Source organism: Homalodisca vitripennis, chromosome 1 (assembly GCF_021130785.1).
Source record: "Homalodisca vitripennis isolate AUS2020 chromosome 1, UT_GWSS_2.1, whole genome shotgun sequence".
Taxonomy (NCBI): Eukaryota; Metazoa; Arthropoda; class Insecta; order Hemiptera; family Cicadellidae; genus Homalodisca; species Homalodisca vitripennis.
This window is the reverse complement of record NC_060207.1, coordinates 11,927,745-11,950,776: the sequence shown is the minus strand read 5'-3', so window position 1 is coordinate 11,950,776 and position 23,032 is coordinate 11,927,745. Positions and strand designations below refer to the sequence as shown.

Sequence of the window (23,032 nt, the reverse complement as noted above, 5' to 3'; positions counted from 1 at the left end):
GGGCACAAAATAAGAAAGTAAGTTAGGAAATAAAACCCTAATGGGACAAGAGCGCCTGGACACCCAAAGACAAAGTGCTTATTGATATGAACAAGATGAGGAACAATGATGAAGATCGGAAATGGAAATAGACTGTTGGCGAGACCAAATACCCGCCACCACACCATTATATGGCTTTAAAAATAAGAAAATTAAGTATAATTCAGAAATATCTTTCATACAAAAATACTTTTTAAAACCGGTTACAGTGTCATACTAAAAATACTCAATAGAAATTTACCCATTACCAGTTGGTTTATTATAACTACAATTCAAACTAGAGAGGTGTTTTAACATTGTTGTACTTGTGTTACTTAAACTTATATCTCACACATAAATTGTTAATATTGCTTTTACCAGTCATATTTATACAAAATGCTTTGTACGTAATATCCTATGTTGAAACTGTTGTCAATTATATAACTTTAAAAATCTGCATCTCTGTCAGAATTTAATTACTGGCAATTATCAAAACATGATATCTTAGATATGAATAGTTAATGTTTATAGTCACCTTTTACGATATGGTTAACAATAAATTCCCTTCGTTTTACTCATTATATTTTATTTTAACGATTTTATGGACAATTTTAAAAATCTTTTTTATTTTAGTGGAAAAAAATTCATACTTTTGGAGTTGAAAAATATTCCTGATATTCATTATTGTGGCATTTGTGTATACTATTATATCGATGGTCTGTTAAAATATAACATGTTAGATTTTGAAACTTGCAGACCCTCTCAAAAGTGTGTTTACTGTTTCACAAGTTGATTGTTTTGATTGTTGCTGTTCGAAATCGTGATCTTTTCAGTTTTAGTAACTTTGTATGCAACATACTCAATTAATGTAAAAATAAAGTGAGTGAAGGTAACTTTGACGATGAAATATTGAGTGGAAGTGACAATGTAGAAATAATTAAGAAAGTTATGTGACAAGGCCTACCTTCAAACTTGGTAGTGGACAAAGCAACTTGCTAGGTCTGGTATGAATCCAATTGTTGCTAGGCAATTAAATATTTAAAATATGTAATAACATTAATTGTTAATTAGTTGATAATAAGTCTAAAACACTGTATAATGCATTAATCACAAAAACACTCATCTGAAACATAAACACTTGTTTGTTTACATTACCAAACAACAAACAAGACCGATCCATATTACACCGCAAAACGTAAGCTTTAAGCTTTCTACATTGAACGGAGTATTTTGCGGTAAACAGAATAGAAAAAAATGATAAATAACAATATATTGGTGCTATATTTCATGCTCTTGTAATATATTCGATAAAAGTAATTTATAAAAAGATTAATATTTTAAAAATTACACATTTGTAGATGTTTGCTTTGACGAATATTTGTTGCATGCCAGCTCAAGGTTAAATGAAATGTTTGAATTTCTAAAGAATCTAAATGATGCAACGTTAGAGAATGAATATTATTAAATACATTTTTAGCACAACGCTTTCTTACTATTTTTATTGTTTTATTTCACTTTGTTACATCTGTAGCGGTGTTAGTTTGCTTCTAGAATAATTATAGGCAAGGAAGTAGCCAACAAAGGGGTCCGGACCCCCTCCACAAATTTTAAATTTCTTCAAGTACTTTTTCAGCAAATGATTACTATTATTGAAATAATTCAGTATTACTGACATGTACTGTTGAAAGATTATTCTCAACATCAAAACGGGTCAAGAGCTTTTTATGAAACAAAATGGGGAATGAGCGGTTTACTGCACTTGCCTTACTTTCTGTCCACTACAGGAAAATATCAATAGTCTTGACCCCACCCTCTATAATTCTTTACTGGCTACAATCTCGATTGCATGCCATATTAAATGATATTGTTTACAAAGCTACATCCAGATGCTTGTTTTTTTTTGTGCTTCATATTTTGCTATATATCATGATTTCATTTAGCTTGAACAGTTATTACGCTGACGACTCTGATTTTATAAAAGAAGACTTCAGATAAGAGAACTATGATTTATCATAGAATTTATATCAATCAAGGATTTTATATCAATAGTTTTATTAGATGCAATCCTTTTTGATACTCAAAACAAAACCATAATATATACCTGTAATTTAAAAATTTGTTATACTACAGATGCTGCAAGTATTGTCAACATGTGTAATCCTGCACTGTTAACATCCACGTTTTAAAAAGTGTAATATATGAACAATTTGAACTTTAGTAATATTTATGCACATACATACATATACATTTTTTGTAAATAATACATAAATATATATTAGTATATATATACTATTATAATAATAAGAATAAAATACGATTTTTTTATATATAATTCTTATATAATTAAGGAAACAAAATAATAATTTGTAAATTACAAGGACAAAGAGGGCTCATAAAATATGATCATGAAAATAATTAATATATAACTTTTACACACTCAAATGATTTTTAATATTGCAAAACATCCATGCTGTAAAAAATAAGCCATTACAAAAATTACCATAAGGTAAATACGTAGTTGCCATCATCTTTATTTATATAGATCAACACTTTATCCGATGCATTAGAACCCCTCATATCCAACCTCAACATAACTGACCCCTCAGAATATTTTCTTCCTATTCAGATTTTTTTCAATTAGTTACTGTGTACAGTGTGGTATATACTTTCATTTTAGTTAAACATTATTTAACTAATACTGTATACGTATTACTACATGAATGTTTTTCATCAAATACAGACTGTGTGCTGTTTGTTGAAAAGGGCTTTTCTTTGCTCCTCAGGTTAACCGATTTTACTGTTCTTACTATACAACCAACCAAGATAACCGGATCAAGCAACGTCGAGCGTGGCTGCTGCTTGGATGGGTGACCGCTGAGTGATCCTGTCCTTGCAAGCAGTCAGCCTGCCCGGCAAAAAACCCAGTGGTGGTTCGGAAGTCACCTTTAAGCCGTTAGTTCTCAGGTTAAGTGTTAGAGAGGGCTTCTTAGCCCTAACTTTCCCTGGTAAAATAAGACTTTACTTTACTTTTACTGTACCATGGCCTGTTGCCTTCAAGGTCGCATATGAGGGGTTGCACTATAATACAAATTGATATCCAAATTAAATGTTAAAACTCTGACACGAAATACAAAGAAGTTCAAAATGACTGGTGACTACGTTCACCACAAAAGACATTTCCTGCATATGAAATTGGTGAAAAATGCGAGAAGTCACGTTTTTATTTAGCTCATTATGGCTTTTTCACACAAAAATTAGTGTGCATCTTTTTTAAACCTGGCACTCACAGTTAAAAAAAGTGTCAATACATACTGGAACTTGATAATAATGTAGTACCACGTACAGATGTCAACTATGATAAACACAGTTTAAAATTAAAAGAACAGTATAGTACAAACTTAAATTAGAGCCATTATATCAACATCAGTACGTGCAATTATATATGTTAATGTGTTTAATGTTAACCCTGGAAGTGTCAATCAACCTGTCTGGTGTCAACCCATAATTTCCAAAGTGCGATCGACTCCAAACATCTTATATTAATTTGCATGAGTCAATTTATCATGCTTATCGCAGTGTGTTACTTAGTAACTAAAAATGGGTAAAAATGTTCCACTTTGCTCTTTTCGCTAAAAACATAACAATTATTTCCATTTTTATTTTTGGATCTCATAACACTATATATTTTTGTGTTCGCAACTAAATTTCCAACAATTCAGCTATATTGGACTGTTGAAACATCTTTTATTTTATTATAATGCAGATAATTTTATATATATATATATATATATATATATATATATCTTTTTTTTACATGTAAAATACTAAATATGTTGTAAAAATAAATATTTATAATATACTTCAAAACTATGTAGTATTTATTCTCTGATTCTTAACAAAAAAATTAGATATCAAACTTAATATCCATAAGATTTTATACAAAATTTACAGACACCCTGTAAAAAATCCCCTAAAAAATCAGTGCACACTTTAGAATTTCTTATAGACACTTCCAGGGTTAAACATTTAATAACAAATGTTCTGAAAAAAAACTTGAATTATACAATGCTAGTGACATTGTATCGTGTACTAATAAAAGAAAACAACTCAGATTCATAGCAGTCTTAACAGCTGCTATTCTTAACAATATAGATAGAGAAAAACATTATTTTTTCTGTATGGTGGTACCTGTTACACCAGTGACAACTTTTATGAAACAGTGAAAAGTTCAGGTGTTATTTGTCCAGAAGTGCTCATTGGTAGTACGGCCTTGAGATTTATTAGACAAATTAGTTCACAATGGATAACTTATTTATTTTTATAACATGTTTTAATCACTTTAAACTTTGTTTAGATTGATGAACATAATAACAATTACAAAACAACCATTATTAAAAAAAACTTTACATATATTGATAACAAATTCCTCATAGGTTTAATTTGCTAATTGCCATTAATAAAAGATGTTATAGTTTAATAATTAGAAGATTAACTTAATCAAAATAAAGCTACACTTAAAACCACTATTAAATACTCACTATTAATTACTATTATTGCTATACAATGTTACACGGCCTTCATTCTGATACCTATTAAGGTAATCCATACTTATGCAACTCCATGTTGTTTTGCAAATAAATTCTTTTATATTAAAACAGTACAGATAAAATTCAAACAATATAGTTTACATAAAAATAATACACATAGTAGTAGAATAACATTTTGTTACAAATTCTAAAAACTCTTGAAACAGCACCTGTACAATAAATACAAATTACACCTCACTGTCACTTAGTTTACTTTATCACTTACAAGAGATTCAAATAAATTGGTAACATGTCAATTTTTCAACAATCCAAACACTTTATACATAATTTATAATTAAAAAATAACTAAAATATTATAATTTATTCACATTTTTCAAATAAAAAATATTTAATTGAACGTATGTGTAAAAATTAATTACATGTTTATAATAGTACTACTAATAAACAATAATAATAATATATTGAATTATTTTTACATTCGTTATCATATATTTTTATCAAAAGAACACTCGTAATATATTGTAAAATAGGGGGAAAAAATTAAAGAGAATATTTAAAAATAAGTGAAAAGACGCTTCAAAACGAATTCTCACAGATAGCTGCCACTTTAGTTAAAAATATCTTATTCGCTGCTATTTTTCCAATTCGCTTGCTATCTTATTAGTGTATTGATTTATATTAAGATCAGGGCTATATTAAATTTGTAAAATTACAAGTTTTTCCATCACAAATAGTCAAGAAAAGATTCTTGTGTAAAATTCTAACTTTCGGCCAATCATGTAATTTTGTTCAACCCAAACATTAACAAAAATTTAGTAAAAAAATTAAAACTTTATTTTATGGATTTAAAAATAATGTTTCACAAGAGGACATTATTTTATACAAAAGTACAAATATTATTACTATGTATACCGTAACATATAATTTCACGAGTGTTTATAGCACAATGACCAATGGTACAATTTATCGGTTTTTTAAATATAGAATAAGGGAAATGAGTAGTATCCTATGCTGGAGGCATTGATTTCTGCTTTTTCAGAGTTTTAAGTATTGTGAATTCATACCTCGTATAAATTTTATTCAGCAACTGAATATTTTGCATTAAAAATGTACTAATATTTATACAAAAGCTTAGCAAAATTATATTTAGTGACTGACTTGCTTAGTTATCAAATAAAAAAGAGCCTGATTGTAGTATGAAGACACTACTGATAATGTCTAATATGGTAATCACAATGTAGAGGATTATTTTAGCATTCAAATTTAAACATGGCCAACACATGAACTTTAAGTGTTTTATTCCAAATAATTCTATCTCAACTAATTTTACTGCACTAGACAACTGCTGCTTTTTTAATCAACAAATAAATTTACTAAAAACTAGCCACAACAACTTTTGAAGTAGCCACGACCTTTTTTAATTTCTCTTTACAATAAAAATACAAACGGTCTGACAAAACTTGTACTTATAATGAATGACCTAGTACGATTCCCGATTTTCAAATTGTTTAAATTTTGTCATTACGAAGGTAAAAAGTAAAAAAAGTAAAGAATGTCTTATTTTACCAGGTGAAGTTAGGGCTAAGAAGCCCTCTCTAACACTTAACCTGGGGACACAGCAAAAAAGGTACAGTTAATGCTAAATACTTAAGATACTTTTTATTTACTTAAAGAACCATCAGTGTTATCAAACGCTCACATTTTTTGATGGGCCTTTCACAAATACACAAAAACTGTACAGTAATTTGCCAATTTACGTTTTTCACACTGATTTAAATTGTGTTTAATGAATTGTGAATAAATTGCAATTTTATTGGTCAAGAGTTCCGTCAGTGCCACTCTACAACACACAAAACTTTGCTGACCACAACAGGGGAGGGGGGGATGCAGTGAATAAAATGATAGTAGTATTTGTTTACCGAACTAACATTAAATGGTGATCTGGCTTCCACTCTTAATCACAACTCCAACCTCTCTGCATAAGCTTGAGTTTGTGGAACAGCATTTTTGCTCAATTTCTTTCTGGTTGTACTATAGTACTATGTATTATATAAGCCAGATAGTTTACTTAGGAAAACAGGTTTCCTTTTTAAGTTTGCCTGTGACAGAGATGTGAGAATTTTATAAAAGAGAATAAGGATCTTATTATCAACCCGATAGGTTTTGAATGTCAGTCAGACTGCTGACACATCAGAGTTTCTAAGGATCTCCTCTGGGTTGTATAAGAAGTCTGATTTGAGCTCCAAGCAACAGTTGCCTAGTAACAATCCATAGTCAGCAATCTCTCTGTATTAACTCTGGAATTTACGATTATAATTCCTAATACTCCCGACCAGTGAGGTATCCACTAACGATCCTACAGCCTTGTTTTCTTCATGAGTTTTACAGATGTGTATTAATTAAAAACATTTTGAAGTAATATTATTACAATAAAACATGATGCAGTATCCTAACACTTACTGAAAGAGTTTACAAACAACAATATATGGAACGATGTTACTGTGTAACAATCACAGAACAGTGAGCTGAGCTATCTAGTAATACTAATATTTTGATTTACTGAAAAACACAAATAATAAAGATTTAGCAGACTGGTGCGTGTCCTCTTGTTACAAACAGGTTAGTGTGCTGGCACAGTTTTTCCTTTACAGTTACAGGAGTTACACAAAGAAAATTTAACTGACGATGCTGCACAAAGTATTTACTGAATTGGTTCCTAAAAGTAGTTATTACGTAAAAAATTAAAATATTTAAAAATGCAATTCTGTAACTTTAATTATTTTACAATTGGATCTCTCTATGTCAATTCATTCACTACATTTACAAGACAGAGATGCGTGGAAATGTTTGCATGACAATATAATAATTTGTTTCTAAAGGCATAATTTAATATGATTTTTACTAGTTTAGTTAAATAACCTTTTAGGTAATTACACTATTTCATATGCATGTATTCACTGTGTTAAGTGTCTTTTTATGATGAATAATTCCATCTTCAGATTTATACAGTATATGATGTGAGATTTAGGCCTCTTTGAAATATTAGGTCAACTCAATACTGCAGAACACAGCAGCTGTACTTATCCCTGTTCCATAATCCTGAAGATGAGTTCTAGAACGGCAGGACTCTCTTGGGAAGCAAGAGCAGCTTGGTGGACCACTGCTACCAACTCATCGTCCAGACTCTTCATGTACAGGGGCGGCAACTTCTCACCGTTGCTGCCGGCCTCGTAGCCCACCTGCCCAAAACACATTATGTGTATGTGTAATCCATATAATGTGTATTCCATATAAAGGGTTATCAACTCAAGGAAGGATGTTTTTTGAACAAAATAAGTACGTGTGCAATTGCAACAGCTTTTTAATAATCCACTGAAAAAATTGCACTTCATGTGAGATATTATTGTTTGCAAATGATAAACATGCTTATTTAATAATTGTCTAAAATGTTTCTGAAACTTTCTGTGCTTCTAGTGGCTAAACGGTAAATCAAAATAACATGAAGAATCAATAAGTCTTAGAATCGCATATAAAACCCAAATCCGTCAGAAAAAATAGGGGTTTCCGTACAAATTTTGAAGTTGACTACCATATTGGAAAATGGCAAAGTTTGGTGTAAAATTAATAGTTTATGAGATCTCAATGGTGACCTCATTGAGTTGATCACTCTGCACATATACAGTGTTCACAAAAGGGTGACATAAACATCTGTGGCTGGTAGTACTCATGATTCCAAACAAACAATGTTCTATAAAGATAGGTCAAGAAATGTGTCGTTAAGCTGGTAGCTGCCATTTTGCTCATAGGTTTATAAAATGAAAATAACTCACAAAAATAATTATGTGATTTGTTTTAATATCAACAAAATGGCATCGGATGAAGTTGTTTAAAGTCAAATAACATCAAAACCAGTATAGCTATACAACATTTACAAGATACAAATGTTTTGTAATATTCATAACAATTCCATCGGTACTTTTGTCAAGGAAATCCGTCAACGTCTAATCGAGCACGACCACATTAAAGGTACTCTTGCACAGACCAGGAGCAACAAACATCTCAAGAGTTGAGAGGCATCAGTTATTACAGACTAGTTTGTATCTTGTAAATTTTTCCTTTGAGCTAATAGAGAAAGAGAGAGAGACTCACGTTATCCGGGTGTATTGTGGTTCGCACAGCAAGCGTGGTGAGCGAGGCTGCTGACAACAGATCCAACAGAGGCACTAGGGCAAGGCAGGTAGCTCGTGCAATAGACTCAGACAGTCTACTGATGTCCAATGGTTCGTTAGAGTGGTCAGAATCCTCACACTGAACAAATTCCATAACTACTTTTCATACTGGCTTCAAACAAGTACAGTAAAAATAAAATGTTCACTACTTAAAATACTTTTACATTAAATTCAGAAAATTAATATTAAAAAATAAGGATTTATTACCTGCAAAATAAAGACTTCAGTCCACCTGATGATGCGGGTGCCTCCGGAGTAGTCAGTACCATTGTGGACACGGATGGAGGGCACGCCGTCTAGAGGTCTTCCATCAACACAGCTTTTGACCCTGCACAGATAATTTGATTAAGAGCATGTGTTCTAGATGAAAAAATGACCTGGACCCCACACCTTGACAATCTTTAAAAAAAAAACTCAACACAGGCTTGTACATCAACGAGCCAATCTAATCACTGAGCAGCACTGCAACAGCCAAAACCACATGCTTCTCTTTGTTTTAAGCTCAACTGAGGTACAGACTTGGTTGTGTGGAGTAGAATGTCAGCAACAAACCTCCAAAAGATACTAACCTAGCAAAAAAGGCTGTAAGGATCCTGGCTGGATCAAGAAATGGTGCTATATGTGGACAGCTCAGAACTCCCCAAAAATGGAGATATCCATCAACATCACACAAGACGTACTGGACTTTACAATCTCCCAAATCACTACCTTCAAATGTATGAAAGAAAACCATCCTACATGGGAAGGAAAATCCATAACCACCTCCCACCAGAGCTGTAACTCAAGACTGGAAAACCTCTAAAGACTGCTCTACAAAAGTGGTTACGGAATCATTCTTTCTAGTCGCTAGAAGAATACATGCAGAGGAGCATTTAAGCACTATATCTCTTACTCCTTTAACTACTTCAAATTGTAAAGTCACTTACTAATTTTAAACCTGACGCCATTTGTAATCTCAAAGATTATGAATAAAGGTGATTCTCATTCTCTAATTAGACATGAGTTGATATTGATTATCAAATATGAAATTACTTAATTTCACACTTAAATTGACTTTTATTCTCAATTATGAGATTGAAGCTGTATTTACAAATTTATATTAAATATGGATCTTTTATTTGTTCCGATGAATCTCAACAGAACTAACCAAAGACTAAAGAAAAGACATTTGGATTTTACATTTGGGAAGCAAGGGCAGCCTGGTGGCCCACTGACTTCTCCAAACATCCAAAACTTATTTCATCTGCATCATATTAGCCAATATTCAAACCAAATAAGATCACAGTGCTGTACCTATACAGTAAAATAGAACATGTTGGCGAATTCACAACCAATATAAAAATATGCAGTAGATCACTGCTTAGAAAAGATACAATTTAAAATGGCATGACATTGAAACTAACAAATCAGTATCACAAATAATTGCATTGTTTTATACCACTCCAACAGAACACCAACATTTTATATTTAAAAATCTAAAATGAACAAAATGTTCAGTTGCATGTTCTTAAAAAGAAAATACATACTTTAGTTAAAAAAAGTCTAAATCAAAGAATGTCTTATTTTACCAGGCAAAGTTAGGGCTAAGAAGCCCTCTCTAACACTTAACCTGGGGAACCACAGCTACAAATAAAAATTAAAAGAACAAGAATATACAAAATGTCCCATAAGTCAACGATGATGTTTCAAGGGGGTGATGGGTCAGCTAATGACATCCAAAGAACAAAATATAATCCTGGTAAAAGTTCCTTAGTTTCTGAGACATCAAAACTTTAAAAAATCATAATAATGCTACTCTAGAGTAATATTTAATGTACTACTGCCACAAAACTATAAATGTTATTCTTTTCTTTGGTTTGAAGTCACAATATGGGAAATTGGTGCAAATGTAGAATATATTAAAGCCATCACTGTTCTCTCATAAAAGTGAAAAGTATTTCATTTTAAAGTTTATTTGACAATCCATAAGCTAACCTAACCTAACCTATCTCTTACCTAACCTCTAACCCAACCTAACCATTTTCTCACAAAAGTGAAAAGTATTTCATTTTAAAGTTTATTTGACAATCATTCATCCAAATAAAAAATTCATACTTTAAAGAGAAATCTAATATTAAAATGTCATTTGTAAAATTTTGTGGAGAATTCAAAATGATACAACAATATCATTTAGAATTTTATAAATATGTATTAAATGTTATTGCAAAATATTCACTTTCAAGTGTGTATTAATCTAAGGACAACAGTGCCGTGATACATGACTCATATCAGTCACAGGATATTGGAGTTTCAACTGTGAGTTTCCATAAATTAGGCTCACAACCAGATTATAGTCACCTTCCTCCCTCATTTATTGCCATTGAGACACTATTCCTAGAGTTCAGTTATCATATTCTAGACTACTTCTACTACTTTCCTTAGGGTTCCCAAAATCTAATTTTATTCTTCTTGCCCCAATATATAATTTACATCAAGTCAATGTTCTTGAAAATACCAATTGATTGAGTGTTAAAAATCTCCTGGTTACATTATTTTATTATTAACTGTAAGTTCAAGGCTTAGTGTATCTAGAAACTATCAAATGGATTCCTACAGAATTAATAATTTGGATTGAGCATGTGCTATGTATTATACTCTTAATATATTATAAAATTATAGATACTATAAATTATTGAAAAAATATTGAGTACTTAAATGCTTGAACTTGAGGTTTATACAAATTTTGACTTGGGCTGGCTTTAACTAATCCGGCTCATAAACTCCAGAGAAAAAAACATCCATTCCAGAAGAACAACTCAGAATAATTTTGTTTTATATCCTGTTTTCTATGTTTTCTACAAGGGTTTGAAAGGAGGATTACTATATTGAAAGAGATTACTACATACCCAATATTGAAGTTGGTATCATCTGCAGTCCACTGTAACACAACAGTCTCCTCTGCGTTGGGACCACAGCCAATAGAGTAGTCTCGCATGTCCCGCAGCGCTGTCCGCAGTGCTACCATCGTCTCACTGGGCACCTGCACCATCAGGCCATCTTCCACGATGCTGGACTTGCCAGCAAGCCCAGGCACCTTCAACGCACCATTGAACACCACAAAACTGGCTCCTGTCACTGAAACATTACAGAGGAGTTGTTTACTACAAAATCCTGTTTGCTTAAGTTTATTGGCTTAAAAGATCCCTATTTAGATAAAGACTGAAGATCATTGATTTAAAAGGTGATTCCTTGAGATTTCCATTAAAAACTATTTCTCAAAAGTCTGGTAGAACGGACTATAGTAATACAAGGTTGAATATAGTACACCACTTTGCGCGTAACAAGTTTCACTGAGGTTGCATGTAAAATTTTAAATTTATAGCTGATTTCATTTATTTATGTCCTGCAAACACATAGATGATTCAGAAAAAACTCTCAAGCAGATAAAAGAGATATTGTGCCAGCCTACTAGATTTCAATTACACTCAGTCAAGTCTCATAGATAGTCTTGCACTATCATAAAAATTATACTTTTCTACATAGAAATCAAGTTTCATGCAAAATTTAAAGTCTACAGATGGCATCCTTCCCAAGATATCTTGTTACATAATACAATTATTCAAATTTTTGTTAATTAAGTTTCATCAGTATTTGAAAAATAATCTATGAAGGGTACCACAACACAAGAGTGCGCTGAAATCAAATATTGTCACCAACTTTTAACTTTGATTTTTCACTCCATTACTTATTTACTCTATGAATAAAAATTTCACATGTTAAAATCTTATATGATAAGTTTGATCACACATTTATTTATTATGCTATTTCCTCATTGCCTCCATTGTTACCCATAAGACCGATGTAAAAATATTCACTAACGCTTAGCCAAATCTCTTGGAGTGACATGCAAAAACATCTAACTCAGCCTTGCCAATATAGAAATAAAGCTTCTTGGAAAATTTCAATTCTGCAGGTTTTTTTTAGATATTGTGTAGAAATGAAATTTTTCCAGCTTCTCAGTGATGGGTACGGACACAGCCAAAAATGATAACTGACTATTTGAACATAGACTACAAAAAGACGAATATCCTTCAGGCCCTGTAGTAGTACAATTAACCCTAATCACTGTGTTGGTAATAAGGCTACAACATTCATGCAATATGGAAAGACTTGGATGAATCATTAATGAGATGGCCAGTACCTCTGCGTGGCTTGTTGTGTATGTTGATGGCCTGGGTGTGATAGGAGGTATTCTCATCCTCTGTGCTTTGCATACACACTAGATGAGAGTCAGCAGCCAGGCTCAAGTTGGCCCCAAAAGCCAACACGCTGTCGTTGGAATTGTTCAGGGCTCGAACTACCTGGTGACATAACAACCATTACAGGTACAGGCAACGGGAGATTCAAGTCACCATAGTCAAGAGAGTACGACAATAACATGTCTTAATGACTATAATTTGTGTACTGCCAATCAGCTGATAAAGCAGACGTGACAATTCGTGATCTTAAGTATATACAATATAAAATGTAACCAGAATATTCTTTTAAAAATTACAACATTTATCAATACAATAATCATATAAGTAACATGTTTTAGCAATCTGCTGTTGGTCTCGAATAGACTTACTTGAAGATTAAGCTTCAACACAACATGCCATGTTATTTCAAGCTTAAGCACTTCTGTTAATATTAATTATTTTATAATTGAAGACTTGAAAATATTCCTATCGGAATCAAAAGGAAAGAACTGCTGTATCGAAAATTGTCAATACCACTAAGAATTGAAGTATGGAGTACCGGTATTAACCCATCTCTAATTATTACACAGTAATTAATATTTGCCCTCAAGTGTATGGTAAATCAGTACTTTATTTTATAAATTGGGTTTCACTGATTAGAACTAAAAATTAATTGAAAACGTTTCACTTATCTTCAGAAGAAAGATGATTCTTTCAACTAAAATCTTTTTTACAGGAACCAAAACACAATTGAATTTATAAAAGCACAACAACAACAGCTTGAAATCACAAGTATACTAGGAATATATTGAGTTTTATTTTAGTATTAGTTTTAGTTTTAGATTTTTATAGTTATTGACGCTATTCATGTACAGTTGATGTTTACATTTAATGTAGCTCAATGTATGTTTTGGAATAAAGAAAATTCTCTCTCTCTCTCTCTCTCTCTCTCTCTCTCTCTCTCTCTCTCTCTCTCTCTCTCTCTCTCTCTCTCTCTCACACACTGTAACACATGAAACAATCCAAAATGGAGAAGCAGACCAGTGAAAAAATTTGATAGGTTATAGAACGATGTGAGGTAATTGACAAAGAAAATACAAACTGGGTTGAAAAGATAACGAAAATATGATGTTAATAACAATACATAAATCAAATCATTACACTAAAATAGTTGTGACTATAAGGGTTAAAAAACCAATTGTAATGATTTATATTATTTATATTTATTTCATTTTGTTTTATATTCCCTTTGGGAATTCAAATAAAATGGTTGATAAAATTTCAGTTTTTTTATAATCATAATGGCTTAAAAATATTCTTGAAATTTGAATTAACATTAATAATATATCATTGCATTTAATGTGTGACAGCAAACACAGCTAATTGCATGATATTTTCTTGAAATTATTTTGAAAATAGTGTATATGCATGCTGTCTGAACTGTAAGCACTTTGTACTGTATCAAAATGAACTAAGCCGAGGTACAAAGTTTTGTATCAAACCAAACCATTATGACAACAAATGTACTATACCATAAATATGTATTTGCCAATCATCATTAATTTCATATTGTATTAGTTTAAATATATACTTAACCCACAAATGCCATGTAGAAATAAAACTAAAATAAGTATCTGTTTAGCACCAAATAGATTGTTACTTACCTGATCATATCTGTTGCGAGGGATATTTATTGTCGTCTGCCTGTCCTCCATGTGAATCACTAAGCCCCTTACACTTGGCAGAGAATAGGAATATTTACGGAAGTCCTGAAACAAGAAATTGTACACTGTAGATGTGTCTTACTTATTGGATTTAGGTTCAGTATAGTACAAAAAAAAACCCTTGTTAAGAGTTTATTCCAGGATGAAAAGCTTATTCAGCACAAAGAAAACATGTATTTCCTCGCATTATCAATGATAATTCAGTCACAATATTAGCTGCACAGTACAGGGGTTAAACGGACAATATTAATAAATTAGTTTAATATTTTTAACACCTTTCTTTATACCTTAGTTGCAAAACTTTTTGATCCTCCCTCATATAAAGCTTACTATATTTAACCCTTTGAGTGCCGCAGCGTTTTGTTATATGGTATGCATAAAATGCCGAGCGAAAATGCCTGGTTCTGCAAGGGTCTGGTTAAAAATTCATAACAAATTTATTTATTGGTATAATGTCTTGGGTTTTTGTTTTTTTTTTTAGATAAATATATTTTCTTTATACATATAATACATTGATCACTTATTTAACGTTTTTATACAAATAAAAAAAATCATTAACAAAAACTTTATGAGCAAAAACGTTTAGTTTTTTATTTTGACACAACTTAGTATTATGAAATATTTTATTTTTTCACTTTTAGTTATTCTATCTTATACTCCATTTAATTCTTTACAAAAACACATGTAAACATTTTTTTTATACTTATAAAGTTTGGAAAATAAATATGAAAATATGAACCACTACAAAACTAGAAATTTTCTAACCTAACCTAACACTCTGTGTATTGTCTACACTGATAATGCTTAAATCTAATGCCTGCAATACTAGGTCTTCATTGTCAGCAATGTTTTTACGACTCATTGTTTATAAATATCACTGAACAAACACAAAAACTATACAAACGTATTTAGTAAAGTACTAGATGCTTACGATCGCCGTAACTCACGGCTGTCATTGTTCTACTTACACACAGACTAGAAAAACATACACAAACGAAATAATCTGAAGATACTAACACTACAAACCCATTTACACTTAAAAACTTTCAATATCATTTGTGAAATAAACAGCAGCGCAAACAAAACACGTAACGGCTCGTCCGCATAGCGGCCGATTCTAAACGCGACTGATACGCTCACTTTACAACCGCCGTAAAAATCAGAATCTAACCATAATGCAACAAAACCTACATTAAAAGTTACGTTGAAGCCTTTGGAATGCGTATGAATAGTCATTGAGCCAATTTAGATAAATACTATATAAAATATAAGCGTTACTGCAGAAGTCGCTAACAGCGATTCTGGCATTTCTTGCATATAATGCGGGATCGCTGACAGCGATGCTCCAGCACTCAAAGGGTTAATATACTTGATTCATAGATATAATTGAAAGGCGACTTAATTTCTATTTACTAAGTCCTACTACTACTACTTAGTTAACTTTAGAAAAGTCTGCCTTCTTGTACTGTTGTATTTTCTTGGTTTTACAGCCAAAGTTCCATATTGCATATTACTGGATATTAAATCTGTTATTAAAATATCTAAGCTGAGTTTATAAGAGTATCCCACCTGACCTCTTTTCTTTAAAACTAACAGTATTTAAAATGAGCAATATATGCACATATGTTGCATTTCCAAGGCTTTACAATGCTTTATGAGGTACCTGATAACAGTACTAATGACATGAGTCACTAAGATAACAAATATCTACAGCAAGAATAAATTACTATCTTATCACTGCAGAAGATGCAAGAGGCAAATTAAAAGGAAACAGTGTTGAAAAATATATATATAACAGGGTCTCTTTTTAATTACTATAGAATCCCACAGAATTGAGAGAACACACGACATTTGGCATATGTTACTAGTTTAAAATATTGAAATGTCCCTATATGATTATTATTGAATATACACTGAGCAATCGCTTTTATTTTAATTTATTCAGTTAACAAAACCTTAGAAGTAATGAGGAAAATTCTTAATAGGTTTTTCTAAATTCATAAATGTTTGTTTTGCTTCTTTAAATTGTGTTTACATAGTAAAAGAATCGAACAGGGTTTAAAATATATAATTTTGTGATAATATTTATATATTTTTTCCTCTTCGAAATGTCTCTCTCCAATAGTATTTATATACACAAAAATAGTATATATGTTCTGTTGAAATATATGTATGTATTCATTACAATTTTATAAATGGCAATAGGCTAATTTAATTTTCAATAAACATTGAATCACCTGAAACCTGATCCGCTAGGACAATAATACAAAATAATTGAATTATATAAAGTACATGTCAGCTATTGAGAAACAAACTAAATAGATATTAATTTTACTTGACAAAGTAACTTACTGCTAGAATGTTAATGATGGTGTGTCCAATTTCTGTGTACAGAGGCGGTCGATCCCGCACAGAGACCAAGGGGCAAGGATAGTAGCGGAACTCTGCACCCATTCGTAGAACTAACCTGATGGGAAATAGTCTGGCCCAGGGTGTCTCCCACCTGAGATAAGATCATAATCAATTCAGTCTATAGTATACAAAATTTAAAGAAGACAAGAGAACTAGAATGTTCTGCAATCTTTCTGTGCAGAATTGTGTGATGCATGAAACATTATTATTTTTTTAATTGAGAACAAGAAAATCAGGTGTTCTTCAAGGCTCTATTTCGGCCTACTGATTTTGGTATCAATTTACAAAATCGTGACCATGGATAGGTATGTTCATTTTTTTTTCCTGAAAACTACAATTTTTCCTGAAAAAAATAGTGAAGAAAAAATTCGTCGGCAACGAAAATCAAAGGAGTTACGATTTTTTTGAAATCCTCTGAAAACTCTGTTTTTGACAGTACCTCTGGCAATTTTACTGAAATGATGACGTTAATCCTGTCAACGATGCCTGCCCGCTGCGCAGTGCTGCGCACTGCTTGCTCTTTTAGAAAAAAAATTAACTCGAGCTTGCAAAAGTCGAATCCCAGATCACGTGATGCCCCTGATCCTTAACCCTCCAAGTGTTGTTCGACAAAATTTTGTCGGTTATTTTCCATCTTTAATGCAATAATGCCCGAAAGGCATCAATATAATACAATGATATACTTTCCCCCCAGTTTATATGCACCTGTGATAATAACACTTGGCTATAAATGCCCAACCCATGAAAAAAAGTCCATTTTTTCATGGTCACGGTATTGTAAATAAATACCCTGATTTTAATCTATTAATGATTAATCTTCGAACACAAAAATAAATGTAATTGCGTATTTAGATACCAAAAACATAATTTAAATAGCCTGATAAAATCCAAGAATCATACTAAAACAATATCACTTGCAAATTGTTTTCTTAACTCAAATTTTCATCTATTACCAAGCCAAGAAAATTGGTATTACTTTTAATTTCAAGCAAAATTCTCACACAAAACTATTATCAAATGAATGAAAAAAATATGTTTGTCTTGTACCCAATTTAAATAATAAAATACAAACTACTACAGTAAGTGTTGGACTCATCTAAATAGACAATTATCAGAGTTAAATATTTAACTTGACGATAAAATGTTTGAGATAATAAAATTCCTGGATTGTTGGTCCTTCAAAACATCAGTGTTTAGACCAGTGTTCATACTTAGAGAGTATGAACTTAAAACTTAATCTGATTTTCTATGTAATGGAGCTAAAAGCAGAATATAAGATATATCATGAGTGTGTTCTACCATTAATTAAAGAAATATAGATAACACTTTCGGAAACAACTATCATAACTGATACAATTTTTAAAGGAGCAATTGAAATGAATTTTTGTATCACTATTCTGATAAAAAAATAGATCTTGTAACATTTATTTAGAAAATAAATTATTGATAAATTCACTTTGCAGATATAAACATTAAAATAAATACTTTTCCTATACAATACTATGAATCCGGATATTTTATTCTCTATTTAGTACAGAAATATTATACAGCAAATACCAGTAAATAAAAATATATTATTTTAAATTCTTTTGGTCGATTAAGGATTAGTATTAAAAATTATTATAACAAAAATAAAAAATAATTATGTTTTACAACATAAAAGGAAATAGATGTGTGTTTTAATTTTTTTCACACTGTTTTTTAGTTGGTGTGTGAAAATAATGTTATTTAATGAAAAACCAAAACTTTTATTTTTTTAAACAATACAAAAAATATTATTTTTCGAGATTTAGATTTTTTTAATGTTTTAAAGGATTTTATGAAAAACAAAAAGATTGTTTGGTTATGAAACAATTAATATTTTTACAATTTCTTTTTATTAAAATTTATATTTTTCTCAAACTTGTGCTTAACAACGGTAAACAAAAAGTAAGCTAATCTTATTAAGGGAGATGTAGTGGCTCCAAAAAAGTCAACAATAAGTGGAAACTGTTCCGAAAGTAACAGACATTTGGTTTTATCTCTTGGTGACTAACCAGGGAGAAATAAGAAGGTGTCCTCGAACGATTCAGTATAGAGGGGATCCTCTTTTCTTGTACATATTGTAAAGAAATGTATGTTTATATAAAATTATTACTATTTTGTTCTTAATTTCATATCTAGGTTGAATAGTACATCAAACGTTTTAGGGTCCTTGAATATCAGTATTGATAGATCCTCCAGAAAATAAAAAAGCTCTATTTGTCTATTTGCTGATATAAAATAAACGTGTTTAAAAAAAGTACCTAAATTAGTACAGACAAATTTTGCTATATTACCCGTTTTAGTAGCTATGCTGCTTCATATAATATATAGGAGCAAGTGAACTACCTGTGTATGAGAAGTGCAACCAAGTAGGGTGGAGAGGGCAGGGCCAGCTGGGCCGTGCACTGGTACGAAGTACGGATGTAGAGGAACCCGCCATGGTCCCGGGAGTTCAGCAGGTTATTAGACATGGCTGGTGTGAACGTCATTTCACTGACAGTGGATCCTGTAAACGTGCATATTGTGAAGACACCAACTACTTGTTTATTAATCAATTCTAAATAAATTGTGACTTCCAATGAAGACATCAATTTATTTGTATTTTAACTTAATTAAATAATCGACTTGTACCCCAGATTAGTTAACTGTATTGATCATAAGTTTAACTGGATGCAACAATAATTCAGGAATTTCAACACTGCAGTAGTCACTTTAATATCACCTTAACGGACAATTGTAACATCAGTTAAGTGAATATATCAAACGAAAGGAAAGTATAATATTATAACATCGTTCTAAATCTATCAAGATATTCTATTTTATGAAGTAAAAAAATATATTATATTTCCTAGAGCTACTAATAGGAATTTAAAGTATTCATTTATAAATACTAAACAACTTAGGCTCAAATATTTCATTCCATTCAAAACACAAAAATTATGAAACATAGAATTGGACCCTCCCTAAAACATGAGCATGGCATTATCATTAAAATTATTTTTGATTATAATAAAAAGCCTTATATGATGGTTGCGGTTTTTTTTCTGTTTTCATACATATTGTGAACAAATTTTTATTAGAATAATGAAACCAAAATAGAAAATAATATTAATAAATAAAACTTTTAAAAGGGAATCAGAACTTGTAAATAACAATGGTTAAGAATAATAAAAAAAAAAGAAATTAATGTAAATAGCAACAAGAGATTATAATCTAGATACACAAAGTTAGATCAATTGCTACCAATGAAACAGAACAGGCTAAACTGGCAATGCTTATGAAGAAGGAACAAGTTATGTTAAAATTAAAAGGCATAAGTCCATTATTTTACCTAAACAAAAAATATCACTACAGTAAAAAGGAATTGTGCAGTACAAAAATATACAGCACATTAACCCTTTGAGTGCCACAGCGTCGCCAATTTTGACGTTTCGTATTTCGATAATATTTTATATAGTACAAGATTATTTTGGCCAAATAATCAGACGGCTGTATTCAATAGGTTCCAAACTATCAATAAATACGAGTTTTATGTTGTTTCTCTACTAGTTTATCTGTGAAACTTATGTTGTTTGGGTACTTATCAAGAAGCCACTATGGACGAGTTTTCCTTATCGGGGACAAAATAAATTACAGTATTAAAAACAACTGACTTTATTTAACCTATTTTGGAATTTACAAGTTATTACGACAATCAATTAATTAAAAAACTATAAGAACAACGTTTCATTATTCGAAAATGTCGTCATTCGTGTGTCTATTTGGAGACGATTTGGAGATAGGAAGTATGACTCATCCAGTATTTTTCAATTCATTATGGAAGAAGGAACGTATAATGAAGTTTATTTTGATCTCTGATAAGGAAAACTCGTCCAAAAATAGTGGGCTGTGATAAGTACCTGTAAGATGATTCTGTCTTCCAGTCACGCGACGTAGCAACGAGTAGGCCTACCGTGTTGCGTAACGGCCTTTCTTGTTGTTTATGTGCCGATAACCAAGCATTTGAGTAAATACAAAATAAAATAGTAACTTATACAGTATTTTACTGTATTTCTTTACAAAAGTAATGTATGATTTGAGTTGTGTTCAAGCGAAAAACGTGAATTTTCAGTGTAAATATTATTAGGGTTGTTATTTAGTAAATGTAAACCTTTATGTAAATATGTTAGCAAGTATTTGTTTCTAAATTTACTAATCATATTTATTTGTGTTGTATTAATGTTTTATTAGATTTATTAGGAAAACTACATTATTACTAAGTAATTTCTAAACTCTGACAAATGAAGTACAGTTTATAAAAAATGTCGGTACCGGGCAGCATTTTGTTAATACATATAATGCCATGTTTTTTAAATTCTAGAATAAGATATTACACATGGGTTTTATTTAGAATCATATGGCCTTTATCATGGTATAAAGAAAAAAAATCTTAAAAATACCGTATACACACAAATTAGGTCGAAACTTAACTTTTTATACAAAAGTAAAAAACTTTTTTTATAAATACTGAAATTTTAATATTTTTATACATCAAATTTTATTTGTAATGATATGTATCATATTCTGCATTTAATAAGAAAAAAACAACAACAAAATGATGGAAATCTGTTAGGTAGTTATTTTACAACAGCTTTTTTCCCAAAAGCTTACAAATATGGGAAAAACAGCGTGGCACTTTATGCATATGCCTTCGGAAAATACCCGTGGCACTCAAAGGGTTAAAAACAGTACATTAATAAAAAGTTATTAATCCACCATAAAACAATCACACTGAGGATGTTCCATCTCCTTAATGCTACTGTACTGAATTATATGTGTACATTCAAAGTGGTGTGTTGTACTCTGAGATGAAAAATACAGTATTGTTTTAGTACAACACGGATCAATAAATATTTATTTAATCAATGCATTTTTTTGGTCTTCATAATCAATATCAAGTTTATATTTTTACAGTGCCATGTCGGATAGGTGAATGTCAGAAAAGTGCCAATATAATATACTGAAATTACATTAAGAAGGCATTTTACCTTTAGCTGCATCTTGGTAAAGAGAATTGATTAAAAGGAATACATGTTTTGGAGGTAATGTTTCTTGAGGTAGGCACTCGAGCAGGAACACGATCTCATCCTGGCCCACACAGGCCAGCCCTTCACTGCTGAAACACCAGCACTCGCGGTTCACACAGCAGTCCACTGAAACCCACACATCAGCATCAGCTCACTTCCAAAAGGAGCAGCATTTCTGTTCTACATATATGAGAGGAAAGCCAAGGTCACCAGATTTTGTAGCAAGTCATAACTAAGCAAGAAATTCTATTGATTATTCACTATTTTAAGGACTTTTTATATTCTGTGGCTTTCCGTGTTTCAACATAAAAACATGTATCCCCAAAACCCTTCATTAAAAAACTCACAAATGTTTTCTAACTGCATAATGCTTTCTTGCATTCTTAGGCATCAAAATCATCATTCACTGAGTCGCTGAGTTAAATTCAAACTAATAAATTTAGACTGTACACTACAAAGTTTACTAAAAGATAGTGATGCGTTGAATCTTGAATTCATATAATCTTCAACAAAGATTCAAATTTGAGAATCAATTGCCAGGCGAATCAAAAATGTGTAGACCTGCCACGTCATTATCAGCTGATCGGCATTACACAAATTACCAATTCATAAAGGTGTCATATTTCTCGTTTGGAAATCATCAATATATAATGTAATTAATCAATGATCTTCCTTTATTAATTCTTTTTGGATGCAGTTCTGTATTTATGATGTATGTATGTATTGTGTTCTGTATGTATGTATTGTCAAGAGTCTGCTGCGTATATTTGCAGACAGTTAGAATATCAACAGTTA

At 31.1% G+C, this 23,032-nt stretch overlaps 1 protein-coding gene across 2 annotated transcripts in view; it reads right to left on the bottom strand.

Annotated features, from left to right (window-relative positions):
* Positions 1 to 7,249: 7,249 nt before the first annotated feature.
* The window catches only part of LOC124357190 (zinc finger FYVE domain-containing protein 16-like), a 36,398-nt gene continuing 20,615 nt past the window's right edge, over positions 7,250 to 23,032 (bottom strand). For both annotated transcript variants that reach the window (XM_046808717.1, XM_046808726.1), the window contains 9 exons: positions 22,199 to 22,363; positions 19,518 to 19,677; positions 17,088 to 17,238; positions 14,676 to 14,780; positions 12,975 to 13,134; positions 11,680 to 11,908; positions 9,002 to 9,122; positions 8,715 to 8,873; positions 7,250 to 7,804 (listed from right to left, as the gene is read on the bottom strand). In XM_046808717.1, the coding sequence (XP_046664673.1) occupies positions 7,646 to 7,804; positions 8,715 to 8,873; positions 9,002 to 9,122; positions 11,680 to 11,908; positions 12,975 to 13,134; positions 14,676 to 14,780; positions 17,088 to 17,238; positions 19,518 to 19,677; positions 22,199 to 22,363 (1,409 nt within the window). In that variant the 3' untranslated portion in view covers positions 7,250 to 7,645. The remainder of the gene's footprint in view (positions 7,805 to 8,714; positions 8,874 to 9,001; positions 9,123 to 11,679; positions 11,909 to 12,974; positions 13,135 to 14,675; positions 14,781 to 17,087; positions 17,239 to 19,517; positions 19,678 to 22,198; positions 22,364 to 23,032) is intronic.